Source organism: Opisthocomus hoazin, chromosome 21 (assembly GCF_030867145.1).
Source record: "Opisthocomus hoazin isolate bOpiHoa1 chromosome 21, bOpiHoa1.hap1, whole genome shotgun sequence".
Lineage (NCBI taxonomy): Eukaryota > Metazoa > Chordata > Aves > Opisthocomiformes > Opisthocomidae > Opisthocomus > Opisthocomus hoazin.
The window spans coordinates 7623728-7644879 of NC_134434.1; the positions used below are offsets into that span (position 1 = coordinate 7623728).

The 21152-nt window shown below is 65.5% G+C and overlaps 3 protein-coding genes across 7 annotated transcripts in view; 2 read left to right on the forward strand and 1 right to left on the reverse strand.

Moving 5' to 3' along the window:
- Positions 1-21152, forward strand: part of RPL38 (ribosomal protein L38) — a 488213-nt gene that overhangs the window by 344132 nt on the left and 122929 nt on the right. The window lies entirely within an intron of this gene.
- Positions 7-4701, forward strand: MTNAP1 (mitochondrial nucleoid associated protein 1). The gene is made up of 4 exons (XM_075440718.1): positions 7-1336; positions 2617-2724; positions 2925-3041; positions 3632-4701. The coding sequence occupies exons 1-4, from the start codon at positions 7-9 to the stop codon at positions 3658-3660; spliced, it is 1584 nt and encodes a 527-aa protein (XP_075296833.1). The 3' UTR covers positions 3661-4701.
- On the reverse strand, positions 11928-19927 carry CDC42EP4 (CDC42 effector protein 4). 4 transcript variants are annotated; one of them, XM_075440766.1, is made up of 2 exons: positions 19847-19927; positions 11928-13843 (listed from the first exon to the last, which is right to left on the reverse strand). In XM_075440766.1, the coding sequence occupies exon 2, from the start codon at positions 13714-13716 to the stop codon at positions 12796-12798; it is 921 nt and encodes a 306-aa protein (XP_075296881.1). In that variant the 5' UTR covers positions 13717-13843; positions 19847-19927; the 3' UTR covers positions 11928-12795. The 4 variants fall into 4 exon arrangements, with proteins under 4 accessions (XP_075296881.1, XP_075296883.1, XP_075296882.1 ...); XM_075440768.1 differs by lacking the exon at positions 19847-19927 and adding an exon at positions 19709-19728; XM_075440767.1 differs by lacking the exon at positions 19847-19927 and adding an exon at positions 18244-18302.

Genomic DNA, 21152 nt, shown 5'->3' on the forward strand with positions numbered 1-21152 from the left:
GCTGACATGGCCGCGGCTCCGCCGGGCCGGGAGCTGTGCCCGTACTGCCGCAGGCCCTTCAAGCGGCTCCGCTCCCACCTCCCTCACTGCAAGGCCGCGCCGAGCCCGGTCCCCGGCAGCGCCCCGGGCCTAGGCCTCAGCCCTACCCCCGGCAGCGCCCCGCGCCTAGGCCTCAGCCCGGCCGCCGGGCCCTCCGCGCCCCGGAGCGGTTCTGGCCCGGTCGGAGCCGGCCCCGCCGCCGGGCCGCGGACGGGAGCGGCCGGTAAGAGCAGCAAGCGGCTTCCCGGCTCCGGCGTGGGGCAGGGGCTGCCGGGGGCGGCCCCCTGGGAGGCGGCGGCCGGGAAGGGGAAGGGGGCGGCGGCCGGGGCCGAGCAGGGCGGGGGGCCCGGCCCCGGGCTTGGCCGCCAGCCCGACGGGCGCCGCGCAGAGCGGAAGGTGGAGCCGGCCGTACAGGACGCAGCCAAATCCCTTGATTTGCTCCCCGAGGAGGTTAAAAATATCCCCGAAAAGCTGAATAATGGAGTGAAAATAGTCATCGAGAAGCACCGCGCCAGGGTGGTCAGGGAGGAGAGCGGCTCCCGGGGCAGGCACGCTTCCGCGGGACCCAGCAGTGCAGACCGGGCACCGGTGGAAGGGCTGGGGCTGGGTGGTGCTGCTGCCCACGCTGACGCAGCCCGGCCCGACCCGCGGGAGGGAACGGCTCTTCCAGAAACCGCATGCACAGAGACGCACGGTCTCAGGGCTGCGGAGAGGGCGTCTGCGAGCTCAAAGGGAGGAAAAGGCAGTAGTTTAAAGGCAACGAAAACACGCGGACTTGGAGATCCCCCCGAAGCTGGTTGCAGAAGTAGCCCCGGTGACCTCGGTCAGCAGGAAGGAATAGGCAGAGCGGTGACAGAGGAGTCGCAGATGTATGCTGAAGTTGGTGTGGAACGTAAAGCCCCTCTTTCTGCTTTGCATACCAAGAACCTCCATCTGTCGGTGGTGGAGGGTTTCAAAGGTCACAGTGAAGGGACATCCAGAAATTACCTAACCAGCATACAAAAGCTTCGCGAGAGCGAGAAGCAGATGGCTGCAGTCGCCGAGCCCACCCTGCAGGCGAGGAGGGACGCCGAGCTGGCACCAGACCAGTTCTTGCTCCGCACCGCCAAAAGCCAGCCCATCTGTCGATGCGGGGCCGCTGGCAGGAGCACGCCAGCGGGTGCCACAGGCTTGGAGTGGTTTCCAGACTTATATCCGAATTATCATGGGCTGAGTATTTTTCCAGGGAATCCTTCCCGGGAAGACGTGGGGATTGCAACGAAGGCACCAAAGGGCAATTTCTCAGAGAGACAGCAAGGTAACGAGAGAAACAAAGTCTCTGCTGCTGAGATTCGCTGCACTGTTGGGCTAAACTGTCCGATGTGAAGGGGAGGGGAGGCGTAGGAAACGCTTAGCTGCTGGGTTTGTCCAGAAAGGGACCTAGGAACGATCCAAGGTTAACTGTCCAGCCCTCCAGCCCGCAAAACCAATGGTTTGCATTTCTATTTAGATTTAAGACAGGCTCTTGCGTGTCGGGGCTGGTGGAGCCAACTCGCATTGTGGGAGAGACGATTCACAGAATCACAGAATCCCAGCAAGGTGGGGGTTGGCAGGGCCCTCTGTGGGTCACCCAGCCCAACCCCTGCCCAAGCATGGTCACCCACAGCAGGCTGCACAGCACCGCGTCCAGGCGGGGCTGGAATATCTCCAGAGAAGGAGACTCCACAGCCTCCCTGGGCAGCCTGGGCCAGGGCTCCGTCACCCTCAGAGGGAAGAAGTTCTTCCTCATCTTCAGCTGGAACTTCCTTGGCTTCAGTTTGTGCCTGTTGCCCCTTGTCCTGTCGCTGGGCACCACTGGAAAGAGTCTGGCCCCATCCTCCTGACCCCCACCCTGCAGATATTTCGAGGCATTTCTAAGGTCCCCTCGCAGCCTTCTCTTCTCCAGGCTGAACAAGCCCAGCTCCCTCAGCCTCTCCTCGTAGGAGAGATGCTCCAGTCCCCTCGTCATCCTCGCAGCCCTCCGCTGAACTCTCTCCAGTAGCTCCTCATCTTTCTTGAACTGGAGAGCCCAGCACTGGACACAGGACTTCAGATGGGGCCTCCCCAGGGCAGAGCAGAGCGGGAGGAGAACCTCCCTGGCCCTGCTGCCCACACTGCTTGTGATGCACCCCAGGATCCCCTTGGCCTTCTTGGCACCCAGGGCACGCTGCTGGCTCATGGTCACCCTGTTGTCCCCCAGCACTCCCAGTCCCTCTCCACAGAGCTGCTCTCCAGCAGGTCAGCCCCAGCCTGTACTGGTGCCTGGGGTTGTTCCTGCCCAGGTGCAGGACCCTGCCCTTGCCCTTGTTGAACCTCATCAGGTTCCTCTCTGCGCAGCTCTCGAGCCTGCCCAGGTCTCACTGGATGGCAGCACAGCCTGCTGGTGTATCCACCACTCCTCCCAGTTTGGTGTCATCAGCAAACTTGCTCAAGCCCAGGTCGCTTGCAGCCGTACCAGATAACCAGCTCTGTGCTTGCCGCCCAGTGCAGGGAATGCGAGCTCTGCGCCCCTGGCCCTCACTTTCCTGCCTTTGCCCACGCTGACTTCTCGTCACACAGGTCCTCGCTCAGAAGGGCGGCTGATGGACGTAAGGCTGGGGGAGCTGCCCGCCTGGTTCGCCGCCTGCGACTTCTCTCCCCAGGGGCTGCTTGGAGGGGTGCAGAGAGGTGAGGCTAAATTCCCAGCTTCTGGGGCAGAATTGTCCCACTTACCTGATTCACTTGCTGTAGCCAAGTGGCCGGTCTGGATCTTTATAAAGAAGTAAATAAATAGACCCAACCATTTGGCTCTGTAAAGTTCCATGGAAACCAGTGACCTCTGTTAGACCTGTGCATGATTTGACTCTTTTGCTTTTCTGTTCCAACAGCCTGGAGCAGCTATTACGACAAATACATCAACGTGAAGAGGGGCGGGCCGGCCGGGATCTCCATGCTGCTGGCTGGGTACTGCCTCCTCAGCTACGGCTGGAACTATCAGCACATCAGTAAGATTTCCCTCTTGTTAACTGTGTCATTTCAGGCAATTCCCACTTTTGCAGCAGGTGGAAAGGCTGATTGCCATTTGTGTTAATTCAAGCTCTGGAATAACTGAAACACTTCACAGTTAAGGCTAATATCAGAGCTCTATTCTGACCCGCCTTAGGCAACAGAGGAATTTAGCCCATAAAGGTGGCGGCAGCAGTTGCTGATTCACCGCTTCTCCCTGGAGAGCACCAGGGACTGTCAGGAGCACTTTTAAACCCTGCACAAAGCCGAGGGAGGAGATGTTCCGACACAGCCCACAACCCATTCCCTGGATTTACTCACAACCGATGGGATTTACTGGTGCTCCTGTAGTTTCCCCAGCAGGACTTGCTCTCACGCGCAGCTCCGCAGCACAGCGAAGGCTGCAGTCAGCCTCCTGCTCCTCGCTGCTGGGCAAACCACGCTCACGCAGTCCCCGAGCACAGTGCTAACCGTTCTGGGTTAGAGAAAAAATAATAGACCTCTCGCTTGGGACACCGGACACCTCCTTGACTTGGGCTGTTAGTATAGGTTTTTTTTAATATATGTTTCCTCCCCTCCATTTTTCTAGAGTGTCATCGCTGGCGTAAATACCACTGAAGAAGCTGGAACAGCACCTGAGGAAGCATCACAAATATTTGACTGGAGTCAGCAGAAGTGCTCAGGACCAGCATCCCAACAGGGATTCAAGCCAGCAGAGGCCCGTTTACCATCAGAGGCAGGGTCGTTAATTGTTGAGGGGGCTGCTTTTCAGTCACCCTCCTGCAGACAGAGGGGTGACGCTGGCAGTAGCAGCCTGCGGTCACTGCTCTGGGGGTCAGACAGTATTTAGCACCAAAAAATAGAAACCATTAGAGCTTGCCCTTAGGGATCTGTTTGCAGTAGAGCTCCTGGAGTCTGCAGCAGCCCAGATCTCTCGCTTTGGGACACCAGGCCCAGGACAGTCCTTGAGCTGACCCAGTTGGAGATGTCCCTGCTCGCTGCGGGGGGGTTGGGCTAGAGGACCTCTAAAGGTCCCTTCCAACCCAAAGTTTTCTGTGATTCTATGGCTTGGGCTGTTAATAGAGATGAGTTGGCATGCCATGTCGTAGCTGGTGTGTGGCAGTAAGGATTGTGAAGGGTTGTGGTGGGGGGTTAGGCCAGAATAACTATTCCCTTCGAGTTAGCAGAGTCGTGCCCAGCACAGCTCATCTTTTACTTCCCCCTCCACAGCAAGCACCAGGGGGTTTGCTGGCAGGAAAAGGGAGATCCCCGCAAGCCCCTTCTGCAGAGGGCCCCAGCCCCTGCCTCGCTGCCTGCCCAGCGCCGGTGGGGCTGCCTGGGCTCCGGGGGAAGGAGCTTTGCGAAGGCGTTGGAGCAGCAGCAGCGCCCAGACCTCAGCGCCCTATTTCTGGCGGAAGAAAATCCATCGAATGAGCTGTTGTGCCCAAAGGGCAAACCGATGTCTGCGTCAGGCAAATGAGGACAGTTAGGGGAGCGCTAGTTGTAGCCTGCCGTCACCAAACATGTCTGGAAAAGGGTTGGTCATGTTACAGGCACGAAGGGTAAAAAAAAAGCCAAGAAAAAAAAAAATCTGAACTGTTTATCTGCAGAGCAGTGCAGTAGTAGTGCATCAGAGGTGTTTTACCAAAAACTCCCTCTCCCCAGTAATAAAAGCTTTTGTGAATTTTCCTTTCCTGCGTGGTACTGTGTGTTCTCCAACACGGTGCTTGTTGTCCCCCTTCACAGGGGATCGGCACACCCTCACCTGCCCGGGAGCCCAGCCCGGGCTGCTCCCACACCCCTCAAACCTGTGCTGGCAGTGACCGCTCCTGCTGCCCCGCTCCGCTGCACAGGAGGCAGCTGCGAATTAGGGGCTGCAACTCCTCTGCTGCTTGTGCAAAGAGCCGTGAGAGCCAGCGCTGAGCAAAACCAACTGGCTTTTCGAGTCCGGCCGCTGCCCTAGCAGCCGCCTTGCTGGCTCCGTCGTGCTTCACGGTGTCCTCCTTCCTGGGGCTGCGCGGGAGCACTGGAGCCGCTTCCCCAGCAGGATTTCCAGCTGAGCCTTCCCACGCTGACTGGCGTAGCGTTCGCTCCGCGCTGCGGGGACGGGAGAGGCAGGCATCGGCTTCGTGCTGGCTCAGCCCGGTGCCGCGTTACCACGTGTTCGTGTTCACATCACAGCGATGTGAACATCAGCCCGGTGGCTGATGGAGCCAGGCCCTGTTCCAGCACAGCTCCCACCCGCAAGCGGCATCCCGCAGCCTCCCGCTGCAGCAAACCTCCAGCCCGGAGGCACACGAGGGGCTCGCTGCTGGCCCAGGCTGTTCTGCTGCATGCCGGGGGTTCATTGCCACAGAAGTCCCTTCTCCCCACCATCCCTCACAGATTCTTTTAACCCAAGCTGCCTGGGGGAGCAGGTGCCCACGCCGAGAAGCAGAGACCAGGGAGAAGCCGGACATAAGCGAAGGAAGCAGTCTCGAGCGCGCTGCAAGTCCCCATGCCACGTGCTGCCCCTGGCTGCAGCGCTTTACCCTCCCTCCAAGGCAAAGCCATCGCTCCCAGGCCTCCCAACCCCCAAACCACTCACCTTGAAGCAGATGCCTCCTTGGAGCAGGCTCTGTGGGTCCTGGGGGCAGCTACCGGTGTCCCACAACTGCGCTGCCAGGTCCTGGGTAGCACTGGTGACTGGTAGAGGGGGCTCTGTGCATGGCACATCCTTGCGTCCACTCTGCTTGCCGGCACCCAGATGCAGCCGTGCCAGCCCCCAAGGGCAGCCAGCTCCCTGGGGGGACATTGGGCAGGAGGGGCAGTTGGCAGCTGCCGTCCCGCAAGCTCCCACAAGAGCTGGGGCAGAAGCAAGAGCTGAGGGCCGGGGGCAGCTGGCGCGTCACCCTGACGGGCAGAGGCACGGAGCACAAGGGCTTCGGCTCAAGAGGGAATGGCACAGGACCTGCCCTGCATCACCTTGGCTGGATTCGTGCTGCTCATCATCATCCCGGCCTTGAGGCTGGAGGGGGTCAGAGAGGACAGGCAGTTACTCCTGGGGACATGGCAAGCGGTACCCCCAGATCCCCCCAGGGCTCGGGCAGCTGGTGCAGGCATCCCCACGGGGACCGAGGCTGTCCCCCACCCACCCGCTGCAAACCCTGCGGTCACCAGCTCAGCTTGGACCTGGAGAGAGACCAGAGGGGTTCAGGTAGCTCAGCCAAGGACCCAAAGCATTAACCCCCACACCACAAGGGCCATGGCCACCTCTGCAGCCTCAGGGAGGGGGCTGGCTGTCCCCCCAGCTGCGTGCCGAGCTCCCCCCCAGCCTGCCCAGTACGTACTGCATGAATTTGCACTGGGGTCCTTCTGGGCAGAACCCGACCAGGTAGTTGGGACACATCACCCTCCGCGTGTGCTTGTACTTGCACCGGGGACCTGCCGCACAGAGGAGAGGTTCCCGTTTACAGGGGCACAGCATCACTCCCTGCTCCACGGGGATTTCGGAGCCCAGCTTCCCCCAGCAGCCCCGTTCCCCTCCAGCTCTATGGGGTCTCTGCTGCCCCAAGCCCAAAGCTCCGTCAGGCACCCAGTCCCGCTCCCAGGCAGTCCCCAGACAACCCACTGTGGTTCACCCCACTCTGGCTCGGTCACCTCGGAGGTGGCAGGAGGTTGGGCCATTAGAATCATAGACTGGTTTGGGTTGGGAGGGACCTTAAAGCTCATCTGGTTCCAACCCCCCTGCCAGGAGCAGGGACATCTTCCACCAGCCCAGGCTGCTCAGAGCTTCATCCAACCTGGCCTTGAGCACTGCCAGGGAGGGGGCAGCCACAGCTTCTCTGGGCAGCCTGGGCCAGGGCCTCACCACCCTCATGGGGAAGAATTTCTTCCTAATCTCTAATCTCAATCTGCCCTCTTTTAGTTTAGAGCCATTCCCCCTTGTCCTATCCCTGCACCCCCTTGTGAAAAACCCCTCTCCATCCTTCCTGTAGCCCCTCCAGGCACTGGCAGCTGCTCTAAGGTCACCCCGGAGCCTTCCCTTCTCCAGGCTGAACAGCCCCAGCTCCCTCAGCCTGTCCTCGTAGCAGAGTCCAGACTCCCCATCACCAGTGCATAGGGAACATGGGCAGCCCCTGCTCACCCCAGCACCCATCCCGACAGCTCACCGTGCCTGCAGAAACCACGGTCGTACCAGGGACAACCCATGGTGGTGGCATCAATGTGCAGGAAGGGACAGTCCTTGTTGCTGCACTCACCTGCGGGAGTAAGGGGTGAGACGGGTGCGACAGCGCTCGCCCAAGCCTAACACAGCAGAAAGTGCTCAGGGATGGGCTGGGTGGGAGGAACCGAGGTGCCCTGGGAGCACCCAGGCTTGGCTGAGGGAACTGTGGCCCTGGGTGGGTGCCAGCAGCGTTTCTTCCCGCAGACAGGAGGTGGCATCAGGCTCTTGCTCGAGGCCAGACCCGAGGGACATGGGTGCTGGGGTGGGAGAGGCTCCCTGCCCCATCCCAAACCTACCGAACTTGGAGTAGAAATAGCAGTCGGGCAGCTTGGTCACGTCGTACTCGTGCAGGAAGTCGCACCCGTCGCCCTTCTTGCAGAGCCCACGCAGCCAGTGCTTGCACACCACCGTCTTCTCCCCGCCGACGTGCCGGAAGGGGCACGGCACGCCTGGCCACGGCACGCACCCGCTGTCGGAGCCTGCTTCTGCCCCGCAGCCCCTCCAGCCCCACCCCAGCATCCCCCAGCTGAGGACATGCCAGCAGGCGCTTTCATGGATGTGAAGGTTTGCAGCACCCACTGGGTGCAAGGGGTTCAGTCCCCTGCGTGCTGCCAAGCTCTGGTTGCCCCGGAGGGGTTCAAGCCCTCCCTGGTGCAGAGGGGGTGGGAGCACACACCCAAGGGGCTGGGGCAATGATGGACTCTGAGCAGCATCGGTGTTTTGGACCAAACCCTGCCAACCCACTGGCTGCAGGGCCACAAAGCAACCTGGCACGGGCTGGTCGCAGAGCAGAGAGGGGCTGCTCCAGCTCCCTGGTGTCCCCGGGGTCTTGCAGGGTGGTGTTGGTGCCATCCCCATCCCCTCCCGGCACTCACCCTTGGTGCGCAGCCCGGGGTGGAGGAGCTTGCAGACAGCCACCCCCAGCTCTGTGGGGGAAAGCAGGGCAGGGAGAGCTTCACCCACCAGCCCCAGTGCTGGGATCACTGCACCATCGAGGGTGAGAGCACCTCAGACCCCCCAGCAGCCCCCCCAAAGCTCTGCCAGACACATGCCCAAGGGAGCAAAGCCCAGAGCCAGCCTGGCTGCAGGCAGGAGCCCAGGGAGGAAGCAGGACTGGAAGCACCCAGGCATTGTGGTGGGTGCAGCAAGAGCCAGCAACACCAGTAAGGAGAAGAACCCCAACACCCATCACCCTCCAAGGATGCCGCATGACCCAGAGCTGGGACTCACTGTCCGTACCCGGGAAGGGCAGGGGCCAAGCTCCTCGCCACTGCTCCACATCAGCCTCCAAGCCCAACCTGATCTTCTCCACGCCAGCCACAATCTCCTGCATCGCCCCTGCTCCAGCAAGAGGCACCTCCAGCCCAGCCCAGGCTGGGAGCCCAGCTGCAAAGGGGCTGGCAGAGGGGCTGCACAGGTCCCCCAAGGGAGCACCACGCTCAGCAGGTCACTGCAGCCAGCCTGAGCCCCAGCAGCACTCAGAAACCCTCCTCATCCTCCCCCCTGAGCCAGAACAAAACCCAACCCAGGCAGCAGCCCACAGCCCTCTATGTAGAGAGAGAAGCTGCCCACATCTGATCTCAATTTGCAGCCGTGATCGCCTGCTGCCGCAGCCCAGCTGCAGCGAGCTCAGCCCCGGGGCCCCCTCGCACCCCCCGTAATTGCCTCTCTGCCTCGACATCTGCTTCTCCTCCAGCCCCGGCGCTGGGTCTGGTCCTGGAGCAGCGGGGTTCGTGAGCTGGGTTAACCCCCTCGTGCTGGGGCTGCTGCTATAACTAATCGCTCCGATAGCAAGGGATGGATCCCGCGGGGTTTTTTGTTGCACCCTGAGTGCTTTGAGCCTTGCTGGGCGCAGAGCTGCGCCGTCCCCAGCCCCTCCCCAGCACCCGGTGACCGGTGGGACAGACCCACATCCCCAGGCTGCTGGGGACAGTGAGCTCGCACCTCGCGCCCCAATGAGAAGCCCCTTCGGTCCCCACTGCCAGGGTGGGGGCTTGCACGCACGCCGGGCTCCAATGGTGTGTGCTGGGCACGGCCATGGTGCCACGCTGCTCCCCGGGGCTGCCGGGAGCCCACCCAGCAAAGACCACGCAGCCCCCGGGTGGGACCTCACGCTCCGTCCCTCCTCCGTCACGCGGCTCCCGCCACCACGCGTATCCCCGGCACGCGCCCGGAGCGACGTGGCCTGATGTGTCAGGGATGGAGATCTGCTCCCATTCTGTCATGAGATATAAAGGCACTGGAGCAGCGCTGCCCGGTGCCGGAGCGCTGCCCGCGGGTGCTGCGGCCGCAGCCCTGCGCTGGGTGCTGTGCGCCGAGCGGTCGCGCTGGCCGCATCCCGCGGGTCCCACACCGAGATGCTCGCCCCGTGCTGTGCAGATGGCGGGGGTTGGGAGACAGGATGAGAGAAAATGGCCTCAAATAGTGTCAGGGGAGGTTCAGATTGGATATCGGGAAAAATTTCTTTCCTGAAAAAGTGGTCAGGCTTTGGACCAGGCTGCCCAGGGCGGTGGTGGAGTCCCCATCCCTGGAGGGGTTCAAAAACCGTGGGGATGTGGCACTTGGGGACATGGTTTAGCAGGCGTGGTGGGGTTGGGGTGACGGTTGGACTCGATGATCTCAGAGGGCTTTTCCAACCTCAATGATTCTGTGATTCTGTGGGTGCAGCCCGGCCGTCATGCCCTCCCCGGCAGCCGGCACTGCCCGGATGCTGCTGGGACTGCAGCGGTGCCGGCGTTGCTCCCTGCGAGCCCAGGACCCGTTGCGCTGGCCCCATGCTTGCTCACTCGCCACCGTCCCGTCCCGCTGAGTGGGGCCGTGTCTTTCTGCCCCGTCGGCTCGCAGCAGCGCGGTGCTGCCGAGCGGGAGGCTGGAGCCGACAGGCGTCACAAAGATCGCGATTGCCAAGTGACGGTCGCAGGCGGCCGGTGCTGAGCTGCCCCAGGGCCTCTCCTCTCCCTGCAGCACCGGTGAAGCCCCTGGCAGCGAGGGGGTCCTGGGAGAGGGGTGCAAACCCTGGTGACCTGCCCTGTCCCACTGCTTTGCATTAGAGCATAGAATGTTAGGGGTTGGCAGGGACCTCTGTGGGTCACCCAGCCCAACCCCCTGCCCAAGCAGGGTCACCCACAGCAGGCTGCACAGCACCGCGTCCAGGCGGGGCTGGAATATCTCCAGAGAAGGAGACTCCACAGCCTCCCTGGGCAGCCTGGGCCAGGCTCCGTCACCCTCAGAGGGAAGAAGTTCTTCCTCATCTTCAGCTGGAGCTTCCTGGGCTTCAGTTTGTGCCCGTTGCCCCTTGTCCTGTTGCTGGGCACCACTGGAAAGAGTCTGGCCCCATCCTCCTGACCCCCATCCTGCAGATATTTAGGGGCGTTTCTAAGGTCCCCTCTCAGCCTTCTCTTCTCCAGGCTGAACAAGCCCAGCTCTCTCAGCCTCTCCTGGTAGGAGAGATGCTCCAGTCCCCTCCTCATCCTCATAGCCCTCCGCTGGGCTCTCTCCAGTAGCTCCTCATCTTTCTGGAACTGGGGAGCCCAGCATCAGTAAGGGACAAGAGGAGCCAGGTCCCCGCAGCAGCCTGGGGACCCCGCAGCAGGCAGGGACCAGGACCATCGGCTCAGGGCAGGGTGCAGCGGCCCTGGGGCCCTGGCACAGCGACCAGGGCAGAGGCAGCCCGGTGAGCTCAGAGCCACCAGCCGCAGCTGCTGTTGTTCTCCCCGACCCGCACAATAGCCCAATGTCCCACGCCGCAGGGCGCTGCATCGGCGCTGGCGCATGCACAGGACCCCATTGTGTCCCCGCCGTGGCACAGCGCGCCCGCTCCCACCGGCTTCACCAGGGGAGATCCCTCTGGGATGGCAGGGGCATCTCCTGGGACCAGGAGATGGTGGAAGGGCCAGATCCTTTCCTCCCCACCCAGCATCCTTGAGGAGAGCCTGGCTGGAGCTCCCAGCAGAGAAGAACTCTCCACCCGCTCCGGGAAGGGCTCCAGGGCTGCTCCCAGTGCTTCGCTCCATCACAGCCCAGCTCCATCCATGGGCTTCACTCCATCACAGCCCAGCTTCGTCCGTGGGCTTCACCCCATCGCAGCCCGGCTCCATCCGTGGGCCTGGGGAGGGAAGGCAGCCCCGGCGCTGGCAGAGCCCGGCTCGCGCTGCGGGAAGCTGGCTGTGGGATGGTTGATCCGCCCCACTCGCCGGGCTGGATACAGCCCTTCCATCCACCCTCGCTGGGGTGGGCAGGGGCCGGGAACACCCGGGGCAACCCCAGCCCTGGCCACAGCCCGTGGGAGCGGGGACAGCCAGCCCTGCCCCGCCACCGTCGTCCCCTCCTCCATGGCTGGCAGGGAGCAAGGCAGCGGGGTCTTGGCAGAGCTGTCCCTTGGCAGGAACCGGCCTGGCCAGAGGGTCCCAGCCCGGAGCCAGATCCGGTCAGCGGGATCTCGCCCGCTTCCTTGCGCCGCAGGCAGCCCCGGGCGATGGGCAGATAAAGCGCTGCCGCTGCAGGTGCCCAAATGCCGGCCAGGACTCCCGCCAGGGCCAGGCAGCGAAGGCGGAGGCGGCAGGACAGGGTCTGGGGACGGCGGCAGCACAGAGAAAGCCGGTCCCCACCTCTGCAGCAGGGTGCGAACACGCGTGTCCCCACACGCCACATCCCCAGGAACTCAGGCCACCGCGGTCACTACTATTTCCTTTTATTCTTTGCATTTGTACATACGTGGTATAAAACCTTCCTCTTCCACCCGCCCGCACCAGCCCAGCGTCGGCACTGCCCGGCCCCGTGACGGCGGCTGCCCGGCGCACGGGACACCGGAGCTCACCCCGGCTCCCACCGGGGACAGACCCATGCTCCCATCGGCATCCCCGGGAGCAGACGGTGCCAGGGCTGGCCAGGGGCACCCCGGAGATCCCCGGGCTGTTTGGAGGGTCCGGGATCTGGGACGGATCCATCCATCCAAGGGACGGGGAGCAAGCCCCCACCGTAGCACGGGGTGAGAGGCTCTCGGTCTGCAGAAGGTCCCCAAGGAACCCGGGGAGCTGGAGCCACCCACGGTCCCAGGCCCCCTCCAAGCTCCAGAGCCAAGTCCTTCCTCGTGGGAAATCTCCCCTCCATTAAAACCAAAAGCGAGAGAATAAAGAAAGTTAAGTACAAATCAGAGAGCAGTAAAAACCATACGGCGGAAAAAAATATATATATTACTAAAGGGGCTAAAACTTCGAAGCCTCATCTTATTTGATCCTATATTGCTTTACATGGGCAGCAGGGGGGGGAAGAAAAGAGCTAATCTCCAAAGTCCAACAGAAGGAACCAAAATCGAGTCCGCTTTCCCCTCCCGGGATGTGCTGGGGCTGTCCGGGGGCCGTCGGGGCTGTCCCCGGCCCCGGAGCAGAGCGCTGTCCTGCCACGGCACGTCTGTCGCCGCACGGGGAGAGGAATGGGAGAGGGGTTGAGTCTTCCCCGGTGCCGCACGTTGCAGCGCCGGGGTATTCGGCCCCGTGTCCAGGCAACCGCAAATGAGAACCAGACCCCTTGGCTCGGCCGCCCGCCTTTTATACTCTGATCTCGTCATCGTCTTCGTCGGCGAAGGAGAACTCCTTGTCGGGGCGTTTCGGGGGGCCTCCCCGCTGGCTCGGTGGCCCGGGGACGGGGCTGCGCTCCTCCGGCCCCGAGACGCAGCTGGACGCCGAACTGCTGTCCCTGGGGCAGCGGCCGCCGCGGGACGGGCTCCGGCTCGGTGGGGCCACCGCCGCCGCCGGGGAGCCGGGCAGGGCGGCATCCACCTCCTCCTCGTGGCTCTCCTCCGCCTCGGGGTCTTCCTCCCCCTCCCATTGCTCCTTATCCATGATGCTCAGGACATCCCCGAGCATGGAAGGCCCCAGGTCGATGTGGAAGGACATGATGGACTCGGCGTGCTTCATGCCCGCCCCGCTCTTGGCCACCACGACGGGCAGCTCCGTGATGTCCCCGAAGTCGCGCTCGTCCAAGCCGGGGCTCAGCGGCCCGGCGGCCGCCCCGTTCGGGCGCTGCTCCTCTTCGGGGCTCCCCTCCTCAGGCAGCTTCTTGACGGGGCTGGACGAGAGGCTCTTGGGCAGCTGCCCCGCGCTCCTGTCCACCTCCTTCTCGTTGAGCTGCGGCAGGGAGACAGCGTTCTTCACGAAGAGGGCCGAGTCCCGCAGCGAACCCAGCATGTCCCGCCGGTCCCCTCGCGTCACCGACTGCGAGCGCTTGCTGCTGCGGAAGCGGCGGGAGAGCAGGCTGGGTTTGGAGGCGCCCGGCTCCTCGCCCGCCTCCGGCTCCCCGGCCTTACTGGTGAGGAAGGAGGTGTCCCCGAAGGCGTCCCCCGCGCGCCCCACGTGCATGGTGTGGCGGAAGTCCCCGAGCGGAGCGCTGATCATCTCGGCCGTCAGGTCGGCCCGCGAGCGCCGCTTCGAGTGGGCAGAGTTGGAGACGAGTTGCTTGAGGATCGGCATCGCCGCGGCGGGGAACCGGCTGCGCCGGGGCGGCCGAGACGGAGCCGCGCGTCCCACGGACCCGGCCGGTGCTTAACGCCTGGCGCTCTGCGGCTGCGCTCCTACCGGCGTCACGGATGGGTCAGTCCTAGGGGACAGGAGAGAGGGACACGGTCAGGCTTTGAGGACACGGCCCCGCTGTCACCAGCCCTCACCCCGCCAGCAGCTCCGCTCCCCCAGAACAGCCTCCCCGCAGGGCATCGCTCCCAGGGGACGGGTCCCCAGACCTCCCCAGACCCCCTCCACGGAGAACGGACCACACGAGGAAGACCTGGGCACTGCCGTGTTGCAGGACAGTCCCCGACCCTGTGCCCCATGTGAATGAGGACAACGAGGGATGCGGGGTGCCATGGGCACCCACCATCCCCTCCCTGCACCCCAGCCTGCCGGAGCAGGGCACGGCAGCGCTCGAGCCTCCGGGAGCTGCACGCCGAGAAGATGCCTGGGATTTTTCTTTTTTTTGTTGTTTTTAACTGGAAGAAAGCAGGGAGGAGCGGAGGCCAGGAGGAATTGGAAACAGACGGCAGGAAGCGTGCGAGGAGGGCGCAGAGCCTGGGTGGCACGGCCAGCCGAGCGGCGTGCCGGGATGGGCAGGCACCCCAGGGTACCCCGGGCAGACGGGGACATGGGGACACAGCCGTGCCGCTGCCCGTGAGCGCCCCGAAGCCTTCCACACCACTCCTCGCTGCGTCCCACATGTGACCGTGCCCACCCTCCCCGGCCACCTCATTGTCACCGCTGTGACTCAGGGCTGGCAGAGATGACGAGGGCTCTGGCTGACCGGGACGTGGAGAGGAACGTTCCTCCTTCCCGCGGCCACCTCGCTGCCACCGGCTGACCTGTCCAGCCCAGTGCCCCTGGCCGTGCAGGACGGGACAAGGACAGCCACCACGTCACCGCATCCCGCGCTTCCCCGGCGCCAGGCAGCCCCAGGTGGTCCCGGGAGAGGCTGTCGGGGAGGAAGGGCTCACGGCCGCCCGCTTCCTCCCTCCGGGCACCGCCGGCGACACCGCGGCCCCGTGACGCGTGCAGGGACAGGACCGACGCCTCTGCTCTGAGCAAGCCTCGGGGCAGGGGCTGCGTCACCCCTGTTGCCTCCCCCCAGCCCCAGGGTGCAGCTGAGCGGCTCTGCGGGGGTCGGCTGGAAGCGAGCCCCGGCCCCACAGCCCATGGGCAGCGACGGCGGCACGGTCCCCCGCGCACCCTGGCCCTGTACCAGCCCAGCCGGACACCGAGCGGGACACAGCATCGGCCCCGCAGCTCCCACCCCCCCATCCCTTCCCGAACCTGCCCTGTGACGCCCGTCCGTCCCCCGCCACGGCAGCAGGGCCTCGAGCAGGATGCGGCTGAGCCGATGCCGAGCAGGCTGACGGACTCTGACCCCACGCAGGTGCAAAGTCCCGGTGCCCAGCCCCGCTGCGTGCAGCTTCCGTACACGGCCGTGGCACGGCGGCGTGGCACATGGCCACGCTCCCCATCCATCCCTGCGCAGGGTCCCATTCCCTCGTGGAGGCGGCAGCGTCAGCGGGGCGACCACCGGATCCTGCCGCGGCAGAGCCCCGGGGACGCAATGGCACATGGTGGATAGGGGGAGGTCGGGGGGACAGAATCACAGAATCCCAGCATGGCAGGGGTTGGCAGGGCCCTCTGTGGGTCACCCAGCCCAACCCCCTGCCCAAGCAGGGTCACCCACAGCAGGCTGCACAGCACCGTGGCCAGGCGGGGCTGGAATATCTCCAGAGAAGGAGACTCCACAGCCTCCCTGGGCAGCCTGGGCCAGGGCTCCGTCACCCTCAGAGGGAAGAAGTTCTTCCTCGGGTTCAGCTGGAGCTTCCTGGGCTTCAGTTTGTGCCCGTTGCCCCTTGTCCTGTCGCTGGGCACCACTGGAAAGAGTCTGGCCCCGTCTTCCTGACACCCACCCTGCAAATATTTAGAGGCATTTCTAAGGTCCCCTCTCGGCCTTCTCTTCTCCAGGCTGAACAAGCCCAGCTCCCTCAGCCTCTCCTCATAGGAGAGATGCTCCAGTCCCCTCCTCATCCTCACAGCCCTGTGCTGGACTCTCTCCAGTAGCTCCTCATCTTTCTTGAACTGGGGAGCCCAGAACTGGACCCAGCACTGCAGATGGGGCCTCACCAGGGCAGAGCAGAGGGGCAGGAGAACCTCCCTCGCCCTGCTGCCCACACTCCTCTCGATGCACCCCAGGATCCCACTGGCCTTCTTGGCAGCCAGGGCAACGCTGCTGGCTCGTGGTCACCCTGTCGTCCACCAGGACACTCCAGTTTAACCCCAGCAGCCCGAGGAAGAGCTGCAGCAGCCGTGCCACCTTGTCCGCACCCTCAATCCGGGAGCCGGCTGGGCTCCCTCCCGGCTCGCCCCATCCAAAGGCTCGCCGGAGCCCCGCTCCCCTCGCCAGGACCCCCGGCACGCCCCACCGAGCGCGCGTGCACACGCGTGTGCCTGCCGCAGACTTTTTTTCTCCTTGCAAGGTCTCCTCGCAGGCCAGCATTCCTCCCGCCTTGGGTTTTACATAAAGCAAACACTCCCGGCGAGCTCCCCGGCTGGGCCAGGCAACCGTGCTGCTGATTTAGGCCATCTGGGGACTGTCCCTGCCTTGTATTTAGATTTCGGGGCCAAGTTCAGTGTTTGCGAGATACTTTATGAGCCTCAGCAAAGGGGCCACCGGGAGGTTGGAGCGGTACCGGCGTGCCGCAGCAGCCTCCCCGGCCAGCAGCTCTCCATCACCATCGCAGCCTCCAAACAAGCCACCACGTCGTGTCCCCGTCCCCCCCTCCTCGACGCTCCTGCCCACCAAGTCTTTCTGTAGCAGCCAAAATCTCCCCCAGCCCTCGAGGCTTTGCTGCCAGCCCACCCCGAGAGGCGACGGCAGCGCTGCGGGACGCTGCTGCCCGCGCAGCCCCGCACACAGAGCCCTTTTCTCTCCCTCTCGCTCCCGGGAGCGGATCCTGTGACATTCCCGCTGCCGCCGGAGCCTTCACAAAGGAAACCAGGCCAGGGCGGCCTCACCGCCGCCGCCTCTCCGGCTCCCTACCAGGGAAAGCGGCTCTGTAACCGGAGAGATCTCGCAGGCAGCGCTGCCTGTCCCGGAGCAGCGAGCCCGGCCAAGTCCCAGCAGGGCTTTGGGGAAAGGGGAGGGGATGGGACCCCTGAGCACGGATCACAGAATCCCAGCATGGTGGGGGTTGGCAGGGACCTCTGTGGGTCACCCAGCCCAACCCCCTGCCCAAGCAGGGTCACCCACAGCAGGCTGCACAGCACCGCGTCCAGGCGGGGCTGGAATATCTCCAGAGAAGGAGACTCCACAGCCTCCCTGGGCAGCCTGGGCCAGGGCTCCGTCACCCTCAGAGGGAAGAAGTTCTTCCTCGGGTTCAGCTGGAGCTTCCTGGGCTTCAGTTTGTGCCCGTTGCCCCTTGTCCTGTCGCTGGGCACCACTGGAAAGAGTCTGGCCCCGTCCTCCTGACCCCCACCCTGCAGATATTTATAAACATTTATTAGGACAAGAGGGATGAAGCAAACTGCTGGACCACGCACCGCTTCCCACCTCTCAGCCCTTTGGGACCGTGAGCTCCGAGGACCAAGAGCCTCGGGTCCCCGGGGACACGATTTCCCCCTGCGAAGGGGTCCCGCAGCCAGCGTGGAGGGTGGGACAGCCGCACTGGGTGCCGAGCAGGGACCACACGCCCTGATGGCGCAGGCTTCCCGCAAGACCCCCCCCTCATCCTCCCCATCTCATCCCGCTCAGCACCAGTCACCCGTGGGGTCACGGGCACCAGCGGCTTAAAGAAAGAAGCCAGGGCATGGGTGCACAGGGGGAAACGCCGAGCCCATCCACGCTCCCACGCGTCCTGTCCCTGGCTGGTCCCGCTCACGGGCTGGGAGAGCCAAACCCATGGAGGGGGAAAGCATCCTGGCCGGCCCGGCCGGCTCCAAACGAGCCTCCCCGGCTCTGCCGCACAGGGTGCCCCAGGCAGCACCCTCCAGCCCAGAAATCAAAGGATGCTCCCCCCACCCCGCCCGGGCGGGATCGGGCCCCCCACGCCCTCCCGGCGCCAGGGAGAAGCCGCACGCCAGGCAGGGAGGACGCGCCGGGTGCTCAGCCCCACTTCCCGGTGCTCTGCCCCTCAGGGATCCGGCTCGGGTGGCTTTTTGATGTCGCTGCCTGGCAGACAGCTGCCGAGACAGGGTCCGGATCACGCCCTGCCACCGCCATCCCCGGGAGGGGACCAGCCCGCTGTCCCACCCCGGCGTCGGGTTCCCCAGGGCCTGGGGGCAGACGGACCCGTCAGCGCGGGCAGCCCAGGCGCCCCGGTGACCGTCTCCTCCCCGGCGCGGGCGACAGGTCTGGTCCTGTCCCTGGCACCAGGACTCAGCATGGGATGAGTGGAGCAGCTTCGGCAGCACCTCTGGAAGCGGAAAAGCAGCCGGCAGTGAGCGTCAGAGCCGGGGCGGGAGGCGAAGCTGGGGTCTCACCAGGGCTGTCGCACGCCGATCAGCGCCGAGCCGGGGAAACCATCGCACGCCGGTGCCAAAAGTGGAGCAGTGCTCCCCGAGGGACCGCCGCCGACCGGGAGCTCGCCGGAGTTCAGCAAGCTGGCAGGGCACGCCAGAACACGCACAGGACCATAAATCCTCCTGCTCCGGGGCCACGAACCAGCCCGCGGCTCTCCGGGGCGAGGAGGGGACGTTTCCGGGGGGAAGGGTTATCTCTGGCTGGCCTCGACCCCCTCTCCCACAGCGACAGGGGCCGGCCGGGGTCCGACAGGATACCGGGGCTAAACAGACCTCCCGACCTCCGCCAGGCTCTGAATTCCTGCGGTTTCGCTGGGCTGGACGGGAAGTAAACAGGCAGGCTTCCCACGGCTTGGCCGCGGCACCCTACCCGCCGGTGGGGCCCGGCACCCCGCAGCCGGCCGGTTCGGGGTGCCCACGGCGGCCGTTCGCCTTCGTGACAAAACCCAGGGAAACAAAGGGAGAGACCGCCGCGGTCAGCACAACGCCGCCGGCGGCGGGGCTGCCTGGCGAGGCCGCAGAAGGAGCCCCGGCACCGGGTCGGCCCGTGGCACAGAGCCGCCGGCTGGCCCCGGCGATGTGGATTCCGGCCAACCTCGCTCTTCCCCCCCCGTCCCCGCGGGACCCAAGCCACCGAACCTCCCCGGTGCTAAACCTCAGCTGGATTCACTCCACCGTCTCCGAGGGAGCCGCGTCCAAAACAGACTTGTTTACTGCGTGCCCAGCAAGGGAGAAAGCCCCGGCCCGGGGTGCGGAGATCTGCCCTTTGCTCCCTCACCCCGTGCCTCAGTTTCTCCCCCAGACCATTAACGATCCCAGCTCGCAGATCCCAGCCTTCCCGATCTATAGATTCGGCGCTCGGAAATATCTATACATCCCGCTGCTCCCGCCGGGGTCAGAGCGGGGCGGCGTGGGCAGAGCCCAGCACCCCCCCGAGCGACTGCTGCCCACCGCCCCCAGCTCCCCGGGCACCGGAGCGGGTCTGGCACCCAGCCCCACGCCCGGGCTGGCGGAACCGGGCAGCTCCCCGCTCTCCGGGGCACCCACGGGAGCTGACGGGGTGGGCGAGCGGGGCGGGAGAGGAGGCTGGGGGTCGGCCGGGAAGCCCCGACCCCCGGCCCGGGCTGCGGGATGGGGCTGGGTGGGGGGGATTTTTCGGGCAGCTCTGACTCAGCACCCAGCACCCAGCCCCGGGGTGCCGCTGGACCCGCTCCAGCGAGGGGAGGACCGGGCTTCCCGCGAAGGGCCGCGGGCAGCCACCGCCCCGGCTGCGGGCACGGCCGGGTGCGGGCACCGGGAACCTCCCCCCCGGGCCGGGCCGAGCCGAGCCGAGCCGGTGCCCCAGCCTGGGCAAACCCGGCTCCGCGTCCTCCTGACCCCCCCTTCGCCCACCGGCCCCGCTCCCCGGTGCGTGGCGGGGACTCACCGCAACCCCCCGGCCCCGCTCCCCGGTGCGGGGCACCCCGCCGACCCCGCCCGCCGCCGGACAATGGCCGAGCCGGGCTCCGGCTGCCTCCCCCTCCCCGAGCCGAGCCCCGGCACGGCCCGGACCCCGCCCCGGTACCTGCGCGCCCGGGCCCCGCCGCCGCTCCATGGCCAGGCCGGGCCGAGCCGAGCCGGAGCCAGACCGCCCCCCCCGCGGCCGCCGCGGCGGGCATGATGTCATCGCCCCGCCCGGGCCAATGGCGCGGCGCCACGTCACGGGGCAGCTCCCACGCCCGCCGTTCAAACCCGAGTGGGGCGGGGGGCGGGGGAGTGAGCCTTGTGCCGCGCGCGGCCCCGCCCGGGGGGGGGTCACGAGTGGGGTCCCGGCCCCTCTTGTGCGGGGTGCGGGGGTCCGTGGGGTTCCCCAATCCCTTCCCTCTGGAAGGTCCTGAGTAGGGTCCTGGCCCCTCCTGGGCGGGAGTCCCCGGGAGTCCCCGATCCCTTCCCTTGGATGGGGTCACAAGTGGGGTCCCGGCCCCTCCTGCACGGGGGTCCGTGGGGGTCCCCGATCCCTTCCCTCGGGCTGGTCCCGAGTGCGGGGGTCCGTGGGGGTCCCCGATCCCTTCCCTTGGGAGGGTCCCGAGTGGGGTCCTGGCGCCTCCTGGGCGGGGGTCGGGTGTGCCCGATCTCTTCCCTCGGGCGGGTCCCGAGTGGGGTCCCGGCCCCTCCTGAGCAGGGGGCGGGGGTCCGTGGGAGTCCCCGATCACTTCCCTCGGGCTGGTCCCAAGTGCGGGGGTCCGTGGGGGTCCCCAATCCTTTCCTTCGGGAAGGTCCCTAGTGGGGTCGCCAGGGGCAGAGCAAGGGGCTGGCTGCACCCCTGGCAGAGCGACCGGGGGTTGAGGAGGCGGGGTGGGGCGCCCGACTTTAATTAATTAAGGGAAATTAAGAGCCGAACCGAGCCGCCAGGAACAGGCAGGTTGAGCCCCGGGGCAGCACCGCTTCCCCCGTTCCACTCGTGACCGTGACACCCGCGGGGCTGCAGCTCCCGCACTCATCCTCCACCACCTCCCTGCTCCCAGCCTTTCTTGCAGATTCCGGATTCTTGCAGATTCTGGCGACCCTGCAGAGGGACCCAGGCCCGGGTGTGGCGGGGTCCCGTGCTGCCCCGGCCGAGTGACCCAGGGGGCTCGGGTGCTGGGGCACGATGCTGCGGTGGGGTGACGCTTTCCCATCTCGCCGGTGCACGGAGCTCCATCGCCCGGGTTTGGTGGCACCAGGCTGGGGGCCGCGGCCGCGGTGGCAGCCGGGGCTGGGCGGCACCGGGCACTGTGATGGCTGGGTCTGGCGCGGACACTTCGCTCCGTGGAAAGGGCACGAGGCAGCAGGGATGAGCACGGCACGGCGGCGATGCTGGGGTTGGCACGGCGGACGGGCTCCGAGCACCG

Bases quoted from the DNA above. Each gene is read 5' to 3' on its own strand.
- CDC42EP4 (XM_075440766.1), bottom strand. From the start codon at position 13,716: ATGCCGATCCTCAAGCAACTCGTCTCCAACTCTGCCCACTCGAAGCGG.
- MTNAP1 (XM_075440718.1), top strand. From the start codon at position 7: ATGGCCGCGGCTCCGCCGGGCCGGGAGCTGTGCCCGTACTGCCGCAGG. The intron at 1,337-2,616 runs GTAACGAGAGAA...CTCGTCACACAG, and splicing joins TTTCTCAGAGAGACAGCAAG to GTCCTCGCTCAGAAGGGCGG. The intron at 2,725-2,924 runs GTGAGGCTAAAT...CTGTTCCAACAG, and splicing joins GCTTGGAGGGGTGCAGAGAG to CCTGGAGCAGCTATTACGAC.